This window comes from Berghia stephanieae, chromosome 5, assembly GCF_034508935.2.
Source record: "Berghia stephanieae isolate SIO BIC M18660-M18661 chromosome 5, UCSD_Bste_1.3, whole genome shotgun sequence".
Classification (NCBI taxonomy): domain Eukaryota; kingdom Metazoa; phylum Mollusca; class Gastropoda; order Nudibranchia; family Aeolidiidae; genus Berghia; species Berghia stephanieae.
This window is the reverse complement of record NC_088364.1, coordinates 53,309,716-53,327,105: the sequence shown is the minus strand read 5'-3', so window position 1 is coordinate 53,327,105 and position 17,390 is coordinate 53,309,716. Positions and strand designations below refer to the sequence as shown.

At 35.8% G+C, this 17,390-nt stretch overlaps 2 protein-coding genes across 3 annotated transcripts in view; one reads left to right on the top strand and one right to left on the bottom strand.

Annotated features, from left to right (window-relative positions):
• LOC144973188 (DNA ligase 1-like) overlaps positions 1-17,390 on the top strand; it is a 63,236-nt gene that overhangs the window by 26,248 nt on the left and 19,598 nt on the right. For both annotated transcript variants that reach the window (XM_078915331.1, XM_078915332.1), the window contains one exon: positions 17,057-17,152. In XM_078915331.1, coding sequence (XP_078771457.1) covers positions 17,057-17,152 — 96 coding nt within the window. The remainder of the gene's footprint in view (positions 1-17,056; positions 17,153-17,390) is intronic.
• On the bottom strand, positions 5,400-10,935 carry LOC144973189 (uncharacterized). The gene is made up of 4 exons (XM_078915333.1): positions 10,782-10,935; positions 8,711-8,970; positions 7,088-7,213; positions 5,400-5,877 (listed from the first exon to the last, which is right to left on the bottom strand). The coding sequence occupies exons 1-4, from the start codon at positions 10,838-10,840 to the stop codon at positions 5,444-5,446; spliced, it is 879 nt and encodes a 292-aa protein (XP_078771459.1). The 5' UTR covers positions 10,841-10,935; the 3' UTR covers positions 5,400-5,443.

Sequence of the window (17,390 nt, the reverse complement as noted above, 5' to 3'; positions counted from 1 at the left end):
TTTCCAACAGAAACAGCGCTGTTAACGGCCAGGTGTCCATGCTACACCTGAGTACGGTAAATGTGAGTAAAGAGCTTTTTTTTTAACAAAGACTCAACTATGCGCCACTCAGAGCTGGACTCGAACTCAAGACCTTCCTATCCGAAGGCAAGTGTCATACCACAGGACCACATCGCCGCAGAACGAGGTTCAGATGGTGTACAGTTGATAATTTGTATTCGGATCTAATAGAATGGTTGCTACGTGTGGCCAATCTTGTTATACGGATGCGAAAGCTGGACTACAAATGCAGAAACACAAAAGAACATTGAAGCTTTTGAAATGTGGTGTTTGAGAAGGATGCAGAGAATATCGTATACTGCACACAAAACGAACGAAGAAGTGCTAAAACAAACATACCAACAAAGGAAACTAATGCCCTTAATAGCGGATCGACAACTATCCTTTTTCGGACACATAGTAAGGAAAGATAAGAATGAATACCTGGCAAGTTGTGGAAAAATACCTGGTAAACGCGCCCGGGGGAGACAAAGAAAAACACTCATAGACCAACTGAAGGGCTTCACCAACCTAACAATCCAAGAGCTGTTTGAAAAAGCAAGAGACAGGGAGGAATGGAGAGAGATAATTCATGCAGTATCCGAAGCCTGGACCAGGCATGGAACCTAGAAGAAGAAGAATGTAGATGGGTAGAGGGCTCAGTGCACTCATTTGCAGGTCTGATAACCCAAATTGTTATGGGCTCATTGTTATGGAAAAACTCTCAGAGCAACGCAAATTATTGTCCATTACAACAATGTCAAAACAAGCCCATCCTGGCGTTCTGGTTATCAGACCTGCATATTTTATGAGGACGTCTTTTGGATGGATTGAAGAAAAAATAAGGAAAAAAATAAGAAAAATCAGCTGACGCATTTTTTTTTTCATTTTTGTTTTTAATGTCTTTTATTATATAGTCCTAAATAATTATGGAAATATATTTTTTCATAGATGGTATGAAGACATTTCAAAATATTTAATATTTTAAAATCAATTACGTCTTTCTCAAACAATTCACGTCGCTTTTTGTCGAATGTATTTGTGACGACGTGAACGTATATGCAGGTCTGACATCCGAACCCAGTTATAGACATAGTTTAACATTGTTGTAATGGACAATATTTTGCATCATTTTTTTCTTGATATTTCCATAACAACAATGAGCCCATAAGGAATTGGGTTATCAGACCTGCAAATAAGTGCACGTTGATTTGTGACATAGCTTCCCAAATCAGTAAGCTTTGCAAGTATGAGGAAAACGTGCCCTTTAAAAACATTGTAGCGATAGAAATATCAATAAGACCCTTTGTCTTTATAACATTGAGGTAGATACGAGAATACAATGGAATCGTTATTGATATTCGCTAAATAAAAGTGAAATAAAGACAAATAGGAATACACGAGAATGAAAAGTCCCCTCACCTTGCCCTCCATTAAGAAAACAAAACGTATATATAAATTATAAAAACAAAAACCATGAAATAATAGTGCTCAACTTTAGGATAAAAGGAGCTATTTATAAACATTTGAAAGATAATTAAGATTATTTGACTTCTACAACGTTGTTATCGAGCGTTGCTCTCATCAGGAAGTCCTGATGAGAGCAACGCTCGATAACAACGTTGTAGAAGTCAAATAATCTTAATTATCTGTCAAATGTTTATATATATATATATATATATATATATATATATATATTTTTTTTTTTTTTTTTTTTTTTTTTTTTTTTTTTTTTTTTTTTTTTTTTTTATTTTTTTTTTGTCAATAAAAGTTTAAAGTCGATATGTTCTTATTTGCAGGTCTGATAATTCAAATTGTTGTAATGGAAATACATACTCTCAAACCAGCGTAAAATATTATTTATTGTAACAATACTAAAACAAGCCCATAATTGCATCCGGTTATCAGACCTGCAAATAATGTTCACGTCGGTTCAAGTCTAAGTAATTTTTATATGAGTTTTCTTGTCATTGAGGCAGTCTATATAACATTTTGCCTTGTAGTGTCTTTCTGTTCATTGACCTAGTTGGTTAAACTCAACATCCTAATACCGTTTTGGAACATGTCACATCGCCAGACCTATGCCGGGGATAATTACGATATATAGACGTCTAGTTGAGAAAAAAAAAAAGTGTAGCAAAATACACTGACGATATTTAAGTCAATGGAAATCCATCCGGAAGTGAGATTTTTAAAAAGACTAGAATATATCCAGAGATCGGAATTTGACCAATTTATTCATATTATTTACAGGCCTTATAACCGAACAGCAAATTAAGAGCCATTTCTCATTTTTTTTTTAAATGGGGAATATTATATGGTAGTTTTTCTTATGCAACAAGGAGACCGTTACAGTTTAGATTTTTCAGACTTGTACATAAGAACATCTTTTTAATTTGAAGATAAAGTGGTAACTGGGTTTACCCTCTCCTTACCACCTACAGCAAAATCGTCAAATTTGTTACGACAAAATATACATTTTTTTCTTATTCAGATTTATTTTGTAAATAACAATGATCTTTGTTTAATTAATAAGAACATAAAGTTGTTTTGTAGAGAGATTGTTTGAGTTTAAAAAAAAAAAACAATTTCTGCTGGGTAACCCTGCCATTTTTTTGGAAAATACTGAAAATGATCGGTAAGGAGAGAGTTAATAATCATACGGCACTTAAATAACCTAAATAGTGTTGAAGGCGCTGCTAAACACCTAAAACAAACAAATGAACAAAGCAATGAATGAGATTATTTATTGCTCCCAATTATTTCGAAGTTCCGAATGGCTGCCCATTTTGGCTTTAAAACAGCACCATTAGAATTATTGGAAAATGATATTTATTGAAATCAATGGCGACACTGAATGGATTTAACTTGACTGATGGAGAGAGGAGAGGATTTATGAAAATTAAATTTAAAAAAAAAATCATTATTAGTCAAAGGTTATAATCTCCACTTTCGAATCCATTAACTATGTACATAAGAATTAATTATGACGAAACAACATGAAAAACGTGTTCATAATTACATAATATTAATGGCATTCAACCATGTTTATCACTAACTATAGTCGTTCAATTATTTAAAAGCATCTCACATTCACATAATAACGTATTATTTGTAGCTAAAGTCACGTATAAATTAACATTTAGATACAAAAGAACAATTAATAATTCATTCATCGCTTCTCTTTAATGCCTGTTACTGGTTTAAGTGCACCCATGGCACTGCTCCCAACTACTTGTCATCTCTTCTTTCTATCTACAATTCGAATCTCACTCTCCGCTCATCTACTTCCCTGTACATGAACCGTTTTATTCCTACGTCGATTTTTTTTTTCATGACGTGATTTCGCACATTCTGCTCCCTCTGTGTGGAACGCTTTTTCAGCAGACACCAGACACCGTAATTCTCTGTCCTCCGTTAAAGCCTCTTTCAAGACAAGATTACTTCCTTTGAGTTTTCTTTGAGTGATTTTATTGATTTTATGGAATGATATATTTATGATCGCATGTGCATATCTCTATGTATAATTTAAGAGCTTCCGAGCACTTTTGGTGGAAAGGGGTGCTGTAGAAATTACGCATTATTTTTATTATTATTAAAAAAATATATCTAGTTGGAATTTGATGGAATTGTCTTTTATGCATTATATGGATCCGGATATGAAGTGAATAATAATGATGTTTCTATGGGCATTATTACAAGTTGATTCTGAGCACATTATTCATTTATACAGATTTAATCGGTATATACAGACTTTTTTGGGGGCCAATATGGCCAAAATCGGACACCCTCTATTTGGACCTTGTTCTGAAGATTCGGATCTTTTCACTTACGTTTTTGGAGGAAAAGTACCAAAAAGTAATTGTATTTTCCTCAGAAATGGATAGATGACTAAATTAAAACACGCCGCATTATTTAAGTATATTTCAAAGGATTATCTGTATAAATAAGTAAAAATATTGCTTTATTTTTCTTTCTTATATATACCTTTCCGACTTTTTCCACAAAATTTATACGTAATTTGGTTATTGCCTGTGGTTGCAGGTCAGTTAAATGTTGTAATAGTAATAGTTAGTTTAGATTTGATAATTATTTTCCTACGACGGCGCTTATATAATACACATTATTTACAGATTACCCCTTTAACGCGGGAGTATACACACACACAAACACACACACACACACACACACACACACATATATATATATATATATATATATATATATATGTATATATATATATATATATGACTTGTTGAATAATAATTACGTTTTCATCAAAAGAGTACTAACATCGTTATCACTCAGGCTTCATTTAGTCATGTATTTTCAAAGTTCTCTATACTGATGTTTATACAAGTTGATGATTCATAACTTGATTAAGGAGAATATTGATTATAAAAATGGATATTCACTGACAAGTTCACTCGATTATTGCTCGTTCATTCAATGGTTACACACTTGTTGATGAGATAGATATTCAGAAATGCCACAAATTGTAATTAACTCTGCATCTCCTGGCAATTTGTAACACTAATTTATTCCTACCTTCAGATTCGAATTTTAAAGTTTATCATTCTAGTATGAAAACAAAATGTTTGTTAAAAGTTGGTACAATACTTGATATTCGGTCACATGCATTTGAGTTTGAAAGCACAATTACAATGCAGCGAAAGCAATACTTTTAAAGGGTACACACTGCTTGGAACCCTCTTCTTTTATCACCTTTCACCACGATGGTCCTCAAGTTTCTATACTGGAGATTTTTCATTTTTTAAAGTTTAACTCTCTTGAACTTTGGATTTAATTGGAATAAAAAATATATAGACTACATTTCTTTTCCTTATGGTTTACGCTATAATACAATACCTTAGCGATAAATTCATGTGGCAGCATTTTTTATTGTTTACACTATATTATGACGATCCACTCAATTTGCAAACAAACTTTTCCATACTCATCCTGAGTTTCCACGCGTCTTGAAACCGTCCGACAGCTGTGTAACGTTGCAATATTTAATCAGATGCTCTATAGTCTCCAGCATGTAAACACAATGAGTGCATGTGGGAAACACCGCCACGCCCCGTTTGACAGTCCTTGGACAGTCTGTGACATCCGTCCAAGGTCTCTTTGTAAGCTATTCTCCCAATTCAGAGGCGATGACGTACATGGCCTGTGGAACCATATTCTTCCACCACCATCGTCGACCATCTTCTATTAATTGCATCCCCAAAGCATATCCAGTCTCATATACCGTCCTCAGCTCGTCATAATATTGTATTCTGCCAGATGATCCGCGCTCCTCTGACCGTTTCTTGTGGCATATCTGAATATATGACAATTTTTTTAAATGGCGTTGAAGCAAATAGCGATGTGGAGATTGTTATAGGTCATACTGATATCGTCAATCCTCAAACAAGATATGACCTGAGAAGGATGAAAAATGGTTGATGATGGCAGAGTTTTCATTCAGTTCAACCCACACATGATCATCCTTAACCAATTTTGTAATCAACGTGTTACTTCCGGTCCCATGTTTGGCCGTGGCATCGCCATGAAAGGCTAATTCGTATCCATCATTTAGCATGATCCACCCATAAGCTGTCTGATTTTCCATGCTCATCACGTGCACGGTGAACAAGTACGTGCCGTTCACTTTGCAAATGAAATGAGACGAGTACGCATCGAAGCTGTCGCCAAGGTTTGTGTGGATTTTGTCGAAAATGACGTGCGTTTTCTGGGGTACCGGACCCATAGGTTCGCTGAGGCTTGCTGTGAAGGCAATTCGTGCGGGGTGCTCACCCTTCGGGCCTCTTTTGCCCATGTCTCCTTTGCTGCCTGTGAAAAAAACAAAAAAACAAAAGCAAAAACAATATGCAAAAAGGAATTGATGAAAATAAAAACAATCATTTTTATATTATACCAAGCAAGTAAACTATGGAAAAGGCGGCTTCTAGAATTATTGATTTAATGACTGATGTATAACATAATGTATTTTTATGTTTTTATGAGTTCCAATTTTCATATTTTCACTTTTATCACCATCCAGCTTTACTTTGTAGTTGTTATGTCTATGTGCATTTCTTAGTCTCATCTTTACAATTTCCAATGTCAGTAAAATTTCTACAACAGTTAAACATTAAATCATAGTTACATCTGATATGGATGAAAGTGCTGTTCCTCAAACTAAAAAAAAAAAAAAAAACATGAACAACAGAATAAGAAAAAAAAACACTTCAAAGAAAAATAATAATGATAATAAAAAAGATTTAAAAAGGGGCTGATTTGCATAACATTTGACAGGGCGATAACAAACCAAATCGAGATCAAAATCAACTGAAATTTTGCCATTTGTTACAGTGAAAGACACAATCAGTCGGATGGTGAAAATGTTTGAACTGAGATATTGCCAAGTTTAGTTGAAGGTCAATTGTTTTCAAAAATGAGTTCTTGTCATAAATGATTAAATCAACCCCTTTTTGTACATCTTCGGGAAATATCAAAGCTTTATTTCACTTCTAAATATTTTTACCTTTTCATGTCGAAAAAGTATGAAGTTTGAGAAAAGTTGCTGGATACCTTGTCCATACATCTGACCATAACTTCATGAAAAATCACCCCGATTTACTTTTTAAAAAAGATTAAAATACTCTTTTGAGATTATTTTCTTCAGAAAATACCAAAAAAATGCAAACCCAAAACTTTCACCTTCCGACTGATTATGTCATGCACTGACACATTTATTAAAATGAAGATTCTTGATTAACATTTAAGAATTGACTTATGCCAGTGCAGTGCCTAATGTTCTATATCTCCTTTTCTCTGTGTATGAGAATATGGTCGATGATATCAAAGGCACAAGACAGATTTCGTCAGTTAAGAACTGAAGTTGAGCCACCATCTTTGTAAAGAAGGAAAATCATTTTAAATTTTTTAAATTGCCGTTATAGTTAGTGTATTTTTAGGAAGTTTGCATATTTTAACGTGCTTCGAGGAAAAAAGAAAACTCAATATCATGTCAGTAAATATGAAAACAGGAATTCCTCACCTTTTAAACCGACGGGGCCTATATCCCCCTTCGGGCCCTGTGGTCCTTCGGGTCCAGTTTCTCCTAATGACCCTTTCTTTCCACGGCGACCTTTGGGGCCTAATTGACCCATTTCTCCCTTAAGACCTGAAATAGTCATAAATTTATAATTATGCAGTTTTAAGACATTTTACGAGCATAGGGATAGTGCAGGCTTGTCTTCAGATCAAATTTTGACATATTGATACAGTATTTGTTACGTTTAATTTATTTATTTTTGTTTCTGTTTTGCTTTTTTTTTTTTAATTTTTGGTTTTGGTTTTTCTTTTTACTATTCATTGTCGGTCTTGAATTTCTGTTGTTTTTAAATTCTCTCTCTCTCTCTCTCTCTCTCTCTCTCTCTCTCTCTCTCTCTCTCTCTCTCTCTCTCTCTCTCTCTCTCTCTCTCTCTCTCTCTGTTTTTTGACGCTGTCACTAGTTTTATGACATTAAAATAGAAATAGGCTATATTTTCCAACCACAATCGGGCTACAGTAACGTACATCACGCAAAGAACATATATTCTAGTTGTCACTCATTCCGTGCTCTGTTTAAATTTTAAAATGAAGCCTCGAGATAACAACAACAACAACAAATAAGAACAAAATAGGTTATACATAGCGCAATATCCATTGAATATTCACAAATCGCTTTATAAAGGATTTCAAACTAACAACTACACTAAACATGAGTGGACACACAACCCGATTTTCATGTTTGGCCTGAGTATATTGAGTATATGTGAGTAAAGAGTCTTTTCTATAATCTAGACTCACATGTCAGAAGTCTAGTGTTATTTCTAGACAAGTTCTCGCATCAATCTTCACCATATTATACATTTAAAATGTTGCTACTTGTAGCTTGCATTCTGGTGAGAAGAACGGTAGCTGCCATTCATGACATAGGCAACTTGTTTAAACGAGGCACACGAAGGCGTCTCATTTCCCCACTCTCATATTTTTTTGTATCCTGACAAACACGTCATCTTCTGCTCTGTTCATCGTTCGTCTAAGTTGTTGATGATTGGAAAGTCAGCAGTTGTTGTGTACCTGATAAATTGGAGCTATAATTCTCATCTCATCTTTATCTGTAAAAGGACAGTTTCTTCCCTTTATATACTTTGTCTCGCTGCAAGATATAGATGCCATTTTTTCACATACTATTGGCAGAGGTTCGAAATCCGCCCCAAACAATTTTCTACCTTTTTTTTTCTTCTCCTGGGCGCCTCTTTAAAAAGGCTAATTAAAAAAATAATTAAAAATTACACCCTTCGGAGCATCATCAATAGATGCCATTCCCTAGGTATCCATGGAGGAATATATAGATCATCATCAAACAACTTCTGATGTCAACAGGAATCACACACGGTGTTCGAAATGAGCACATTATGGTAAATAATCTTACCCCCCCCCCCTCTCCTCCCAAAAGAAAAGAAAAAAAAAAAGAAAGTGTCTAAGCTGGGATCAAACCAAGTCATAGTGCAATTCCTTAACCACTTCGCCTCATACAACTTGAAACGTCATTTTTTATGAAAATCTCAGAGCTGCCAACTCCCATCATTGCCTATTCAAGTTGTCTCTATCTTTATGGGAGTACAAAACTCACCGAAATCTCCTTTCTGTCCTATTTCCCCTTTGTCTCCCTTGTCTCCCCTGCTGCCATCTTGTCCGCGGACTCCATGGAGTCCCGAATGACCCGGTACCCCCTGTGGCCCAGGAAGACCCCGGCAGCAAGAGTCACAGTGTGTCCTAGCGCTATCCTTGTTCCGTGGACTGCTGTAATAGTTGACTGACTGGCACATTGGGGTGGTCAAGGATAGCAGAACGAGAAAAGGCGAGAGGAGAAGGCCAGTTGATTTCATGTTGCTGGGGATACAAGGATAAGATGGTTGTTCAACCTTTTAACCCTTAATTTCAGTTCACAACATTTTTGTGAGTAGCTCACACCAAAATCATGTTGAAAAATAAATATAAAGCAACTAGATATGTACTTGGCTTTAACCCTCTCATTATCAACTATAGAAACATTGTCACATTCATTACGATTCAATGGGTATTTCTCTTTTTCAGATTTGTTTTTAACTTCACAAAATTTGAAGCAAAATCTGAAAAAAAAAAAGAAAAAAAAAGAAAAAAAAAAGAAAGAGAAATATGTTCATTTGAGGCCAGTTATTAGAAGAAATAATATCAGTGGGCTCGACCGGTTTCATCATTGCGACTTTTCTATCAATAGACATGGGACATAACTTATAAACAGTTGGTTTGTGAGTTTCTTTGAGCTTTTATATAGCGCAATATCCACTAAACGTGCTCAAAGCGCTTTACGGGGGGTCCCCGATCAACAGCAACACGCAACATGCTGGACGAGACATGACGCCTGCTGCTGTTAGGCGATATTACAATTTTTTTCCGACAGATACAACGCTGTTAATGACCATTTTACTCATTTTACACCTGAGTACGGTGAGAAAATGCGAGTTAAGAGCCTTTTCCAAGGGCTCAACTATGCGCCGAGCAAGGTTGGAAAACAGGACATTTCGATCCGAAAGCGTGTGTCATACCACAAGGCCACATTATAGCCTTTGCTATAATTTAAATGGACTTTGTCGTCGAGTATCTTTAAACTGGACACGCGATTTCTCGATCTAGTCCTGGGCTGCTTTCTTTTCACCCATCGACTCGTCACGAACACACCTTTGAGACTCGCGTTCACTCCCATAATAATCATAACCCCCTGGTGCCGATCTAAGGACACAATTTTATACATGTTAAAAAAATATCGGGCAGTAAACAACAACAAAAAAAAAAAGAAGGAGGGGGGGGGGGGGGGGGGGGGGGGGTTCGATTTTGGTAGATAAATGGCGGCGCTGCTCAGTAGCGACACACGGTTACACTGCTCTGTGTCATTTTCTTTACACTTGAAATACATGTATTATATATATATATATATATATATATATATATATATATATATATATATATATATATATATATAATATATATATTTATTTATTTATTTATTTTTTTTTTTTGAAAGGTACATGAAAAATGTAAATACCAAACATCACATAACCATTTTGGGAATCAGAAAACCATTTTCACCATGGACAAAAATGCGAAATCATCTGTAATTTTGCATAATTGAATGGAAATTACTGTTTTGAAATGTCTCACTATAATATTTATACAATAATATAAAGTTGAAACATATGAAACTAATATGAATCTTTAATACATTACTGTTAAATATCTGATGTTTGCCTATGTTAACTTTTGAAATGACCCCCCCCCCCCCCCCCCAATAGAAAACAAACAACTTAACGTATGTAGAATTCTAAATTGTTAGATATATTTAAAGTGTATTTTTTTTTTATTCAGAAAGGAAAGCCTTTATCCTTTTTAGATTAGTTTATCGTATGTGGTCTGGTAAGGATATACTATTGCTGCAATTTATTGCTCTCGATCAACGTATCCACATATGCAGGTCTGACATCCGAACCCAATTATAGGCCTAGTTTAACATTGTTGTAATGGACAATATTTTTCGTTATTTTTTGAAATTTTCATTATAACAATGAGCCCATGATGAATTGGGTCATCAGACCTGCAAATAAATACACGTTGCTCCCGCTGGAAGAAGTCTCGACTTGTATGTCAAACCGTATTGTTGAACTTACCTGATATTACGAAACAACTTGAGCGTTAATCCGAAATAAGAATAATAGCCATATTTCATGTACACGTCACGACTAGGGGATTTGAACTGTACATTCAATCTTTAACTTTAACGCTGCTGCCATCCAAGTGCGACTCAGAGCCAGACAGACCATACCCCCATTTATCCTGTCATATTCTGATGTCAGAATGGAAGAAAAAGATACACTTGATTTTACAATATTGAAGGCTTCGTGGATATTTGATTTAGCCATATCTGGGTGGGGTTTCTGACCTCCAATAGTGGGCAGGGAGGTACTTTCTGTGTCTTCTATCCCCCTGTATCTGTTTTCAAATTGGTTTCTAACTTTGTCTTGGAATGAGATTACTTAGTTTAGTCCTGACCCTGCCGGGGTCCTTGGCTGGGAGGGAAACAGTCGAATTTATAGTTTTGGGAGATGATATTTTTCCCAAGTAAATCATCTCTCTGTCATGGAGTGTTATTTATTAATTTTTTAAACACAAGATTTGTAAACACTTGAGTATATTCCTTTTAGTGGGATCTTGTGCTTGTGTCTGGGTGAGACTTAAAGGTGATCTCAAACTAAGTACACTGATAGTGTTCTCTTGGAATCTACATCAATAATAATAATAATAATAATAATAATAATAATAATAATAATAATAATAATAATAATAATAATAATAATAATAATAATAATAATTGTAAATATAATAATAATAATAATAATAATAATAATAATAATAATAATAATAATAATAATAATAATAATAATAATATATAATAATAATAATAATAACAATAATATTAATAATAATAATAATAACAACAACAACAACAACAACAATAATAAAAAAATAATAATAATAATAATAATAATAATAATAATAATAATAATAATAATAATAATAATAATAATAATAATAATAATAATAATAATAATAATAATAAATAATAATGATAATAATAATAATAATAATCTTTATAATAAATACATATCAATTTTTCTAGCTTAATTGGATCTCATGATTCCTATTGTTTGAATTTTCCCATGCAGTAGTTGAATAAGTTCGACTTACTGACGAGGTGGTATATTGCATATACATGTATATATTGCAGTGAAATTTAGCTGTTCAATTCTTGTTTTATAGACTTCATGTTTATTTAGTATTTATATGGATGCGTTTCCCCAAACGTCAATATAGAATTTTCTGAAATACTTTGCTATTAGGTTTGAATTTCATTTCAATTTAATGACTTTTATTATTGGTTAATTTCTCATTCATTCATTCATTCATTCATTCATTCATTCATTCATTCAAGTTAATGAAATATTTGATTCCATTGATTAGTTGATTGGTTGATTGATCATTCATTCATTCATTCATTCATTCATTCATTCGCACGTTTAATTTTGAGAATAATTATATTGATTTCTTAAAATGGTTTATCCTATAAGAAGGTTGGCTCTATCAATCCAAGCCCCCAGAGTTGTATATTTAACACAATACCTACATTTCATAAGGGAAGATTTATTTAAAAACCTTATTTTTTATTCTTGCACAATCTGAAAGTGAATCCGAAAAATAAGGAATTTGAAATCTACCGGCACCACGACCGTTCACTCAGGGATATGGATTTCACAATATTAAAGTTACGTACCCACTACTACATCATACTACATTGGATTCCATGAGACCAGACTGCGACAAATGACACCAGATTTCCTTGTCCCCAACCTCTCTCTCTCTCTCTCTCTCTCTCTCTCTCTCTCTCTCTCTCTCTCTCTCTCTCTCTCTCTCTCTCTCTCTCTCTCTCTCTCTCTCTCTCTCTCTCTCCCTCCTGGATCTGCGTGAGAAGGAAGGATGAGTCGGTTTCTGGATAGGCAGCTTGGTTTGCCGTAAACTGACAAAACGCCCTTTTTTCACTTCGTCCAGAATTTTCTTATTTCAATTATTGACAAAGCGCTGCCTCAGCATCTCAAACACCCAAACCGGAAACTTTAAAAAAGTCTGTAAAACCACTTTAAAGACGTCTCAAGAACGTTGACAAATGCTGGATCGTTTATCGGTGTTTAGAAGTAAATACATTTCTGGCCAAATGAGGTAAAGGTGTTTTATCAATGTAAGTCAGTATTACTCTAACAGTTCTCTTTCGTAGCGGAATCAATTAACCCTCTCAGACCGTCGTATATTTCGAACAAATACTCTGTCTGCGCCGACGTATGCTGTCTTGTCACTGCGGGTTATTAATTCTGGAAAGGGCCTCTTGTGTGACAGTGATGCTCTCTTTTTTTTTCTCCCCCTCCTCAACCTCGTTAATTCAATATATTCAAGAAACTGGTCCCATTTCCTTCCCTTTTGCTCAATTCTTCTCTGCCTCGTCACTAGTTCCGATTTTCTTTTGATTTTTAAGCCATGCCTCAGCCTAGCACCACGTTACCGGCACCTTGAGTGCGTGTTAGTTTAATTTCGTTAGGGGCTCTTCTCTGGCGAAGGCGTGAAAGACAGCGATTTGATGACTTGCTCGTTACCAGACGATTTTTGATTGGTAGCTAAGATGTATTTACGGCGATATGATTGGATGTGACAATCTGTGGTTTTACAGATATTGGATTAGCGACTTATAATACCCCCCCCCCCCCCCTCCCCGCTCACTTCCCCGCGGTATAAAAACCCCTCGACTAATTCTTTCCTAACTTATGATGTGTACCTACCCTGCTATGTGCCCGAAACATAATAATATATGCTATTATTTCACATATCCGGTTGAGTCCTGCAAAAATTACTGTTTTGGACCCTCACTTCCACAGGTTGTTTCAGTCTATAAACAATTTTTTAGGGGTTGGGGGGAGGGGGTTTCAAGTTTAGCTAAATTTGGATTATCTCTTCCCATCCATAGCCCCCCCCCCACCCCCTCATCGTCGATATTCAGAGTTTTATTTTATTGGGAAATTGGTTTAAATATTGTTTTATTCAGAAATGGACATGTGGCCCCATTGACCAACTGTACAATTAGTGAGAAGCATGTTTGTGAAATGTAATTCATATAAATAAAAAAAAAATTGATCATGGCAATGATGATTAAAACATTTTTTCTAATCCCCCCCCCCCCCCCGACATAAAACCAACAAAATTGCACAAAAAAAAAAGTATCTGGATAAAAGAAAAAGAAATAACATGCACATTGATTCGGCGCATCCCATTCTTCACCATGCTCAAGGCGCTTTAGGACCTTAATTTATTCCCCAAACAATTTAAATGGATTCAATTGAAATTTGATACCCCGTTGAATCTGCGGAAACATGATATAAGTACACTGATAATGGTGGGAATGCAATAAGTAGGGAGAATTGAGAACAAAATGACCATCGGATGCGTCTCGGTGGAAAAAAAAAAAAAAAGCAAAGGACAAAATAAGAAATTTAATAGGATAAGGAGACGAGGAAGAACGAGTGATTCCGGGATAAAAAGAATAATGATAATATTATATAGCAAGAAAGTGTGAGATTGAAATAATACAAGAGACAGGATGAGAGAATAATGACGGCAGTCCTCGTTCAGGAAATTGGACGGGAAATCTAGCACATGACCGCCTCTGTTTTCAAGAGGAGCACGGGCGTGTGAAGGCACGGCACGGAACCGCTCACTTTTCACACCGTTGAGGTGCCAAGATACGACGGGTGGTGAAGCTCATTAGGGATCGGATGAAAAGACCGAATTGGCCTTTTCAAGTTGTATTTCGTCTCTTTTCTTTTTCTTTCTCCATTTTCAAAAGAAGAAACCGACTGGCAGCATTGTATGTTTTACATTGATATAAAGAATAATAATAGATACCGGGGTGATGGGGTGGGGATCGCCATTGTTGTTGCGTCGTCGTCGTCGTTTTCATCGTTTTCACACCAAGAACTGTGCAACTACAGATTTAGGCCTACATAATATCTCTCTCTCTCTCTCTCTCTCTCTCTCTCTCTCTCTCTCTCTCTCTCTCTCTCTCTCTCTCTCTCTTCTTCTCTCTCTCTCTCTCTCTCTCTCTCTCCCCCCCCTCTCTCTCTCTCTCTCTCTCTCTCACTCTCTGTCTCTGTCTTTGTGTGTGTGTGTGTGTGTGTGTGTGTGTGTGTTGCTCCCTTCTTTAACGCACATACACATCTATCAATCTACCTATCTATCTATCTATCTATCTATCTATCTATCTATCTATCTATCTATCTATCTATCTATCTATCTATCTATCTATCTATCTATCTATCTATCTATCCATCCACATATCCCCCCCCCCCCCACACACACATACTTCCAATTTCGATCTATATCCACCAATCGTGCACTTCTTTAACTATTAAAATTTGCATCTAGATAACTCATCATTCCACATCGCTATTTTTCATCTGGCACAAGTCACCGTTCCCTCGCTCCAAATCGTCAACTCTCTCTCTCTCTCTCTCTCTCTCTCTCTCTCTCTCTCTCTCTATCTCTCTATCTATCTCTCTCTCTCACTCACACACACATACAACACACACACACACGCACACACACACACACGCACACGCACATACCAATAGCAACATGTGATCATGTTCCGTCTCTTCTCTTCTTTATAATATTATTACACCACGAATCTAGGCTAGTACTGTGAAGTACCCTATGTTGTCCCCTCCATCTGTGCTCACTGACCACTCGCACTGACATGATCTGACAGGTAATAGGTCTCGGACTCTCGTAACAAGTGACATGTAAGAGGCTCTGGAGAGTCCTCAGCCTTTTAAGGCCAGAAGCATACACAGTTATATATGCACTGTATACAGACACGACCCCCAAAATGTATTACGCAAATAGTGATATTATGTCAGATGTGCCAATCATCATGAAACATTTTATTATGGACTTGAATTGGAACATGGAAGAATTGTATCGTGCATTTTGCAATGGGGAGGAGGGGGAGGGGTAATGTAATGGTGCACTACGATCCGGTAACTTTAATCTGAAAAATTAAGAAGGCATGGCTTCGCCTTCTCCCCCCCCCCCCCCCCCCCCCCCCCCCCCCCCCATTTTGACTCCTTGTTTATGAAGAAAATAAAAACCATAAATCGTCTTAATGGGAGGGGGGGGGGGGGTTCCATTTTAAAAAAAAGCCCTTTTTCCCCAACTTAGTTTTGATCCGATTAACATATTTCTATTGCTATAATATTGTTTCATAAGGAAGTCAATTTTATCGTTGCTAATTCTTCAGATATGGGAAATCTCAATATCTTATCGCGAGCTCTCTCGACGCTCACCGCTGTTAAATATCGGCGCAGTTTCGAACATTGAAATTAGGATGGTCTTCTGTAGTTATTTCAGCTGGGTCGTTCACATGCTGATATGTATATAGAACCATAACGTCTCCAATTTCTTTTTGGATAAGCAATGAAGTGATCAAAATATCTCCTTCCAAAATGTCTGTTATCGCGCCTGAATCATCGATTTTGTCGTAAAGTAAATTTCAACTCTATTAATCAGTCTAGATTTTTATATTGGTTTCAGAAGAACCGTCTCATAGACTCTTAAAGTTAAAAGAAATAGCTTAAAAGATAAACAATATTACGATGAGGAATTACTGAGAGAGGCATTACATTTTATATTTTTATTTTGCCTTTTTATGCTTGTTTGTTTGTTCTTAAAATCTGAATTTAATGGTATTTATTAATTAATAAAATCTGGGCGGGGTCCTTTGACCTTCCATGGTGGGCAGGAGGTCACGCTGCGTCTTCTCTCCCTTTATATATGTTTTCCGAGTTGCTTTCTGTCTTTCTCTTGGAATGTGATTATTTAGTTTTGTCCTAGTCCTTGCTGGAATACTTGTCTGAGAGGTAATGTAGTTAAATGTATAGTTAAAGTTTTGGGAAGTGATATTTTTTTTTCTTGTAAATCATCTCTCTGTTATCTATTGTTAATTATGTATTCTGTAAACATTTGAGTATGTTCCTCTTAGTGGGATCCTGTGCTGGTGTCTGGATGAGACTTTAAGGTGATCTCAAACTAAGCACATTGATGATATGCTCATGGAATCTACATCTTTCCCTATTTTGAACCAATTTCCCTTTGTCTTTTCTTGGGTGCTTTGATTATAAATCTAGAATATTTTGACTATTCCATTTTCTTCATTTTACTGGCGTTGATATGACCTAAATGTGTCTCAAGCGCAGTGAAACCCTTAAAAAAAAAACAAAAAAAAATCTTCAGTTTCATCATTTATTTTTATTTGATGATTGATTTTAAATCTCCTTTCATCCCTCAGTGACAGCAACAAGAAAACAGATCCTGGTGTGGACTACAATCCATCCAAGACGAATTTCCACCCTGTAGAGGACGCTTTTTGGAAGCCGAAGGAGAAGTATGATATCATGGATATGTCATTATGAACTAAGTCACCTCTTGCTTATCATTTTGATATCTCTTCTCCACATAAGCGGATTTAAATGTTTAATCATATTAACCAGTTAATTACCGTACTCTCTCTCTCTCTCTCTCACACACACACACACACACACACACACACACACACACACACACTCACACACACCAATGGCCACATGTGATCCTGGGAAGACGTATTTAAAAATTTGGCCAGA

Bases quoted from the DNA above. Each gene is read 5' to 3' on its own strand.
- LOC144973189 (XM_078915333.1), bottom strand. From the start codon at position 10,840: ATGAAATATGGCTATTATTCTTATTTCGGATTAACGCTCAAGTTGTTT. The intron at 8,971-10,781 runs GTAAGTTCAACA...TTGTATCCCCAG, and splicing joins AAGTTGTTTCGTAATATCAG to CAACATGAAATCAACTGGCC. The intron at 7,214-8,710 runs GTGAGTTTTGTA...TGACTATTTCAG, and splicing joins AGGACAGAAAGGAGATTTCG to GTCTTAAGGGAGAAATGGGT.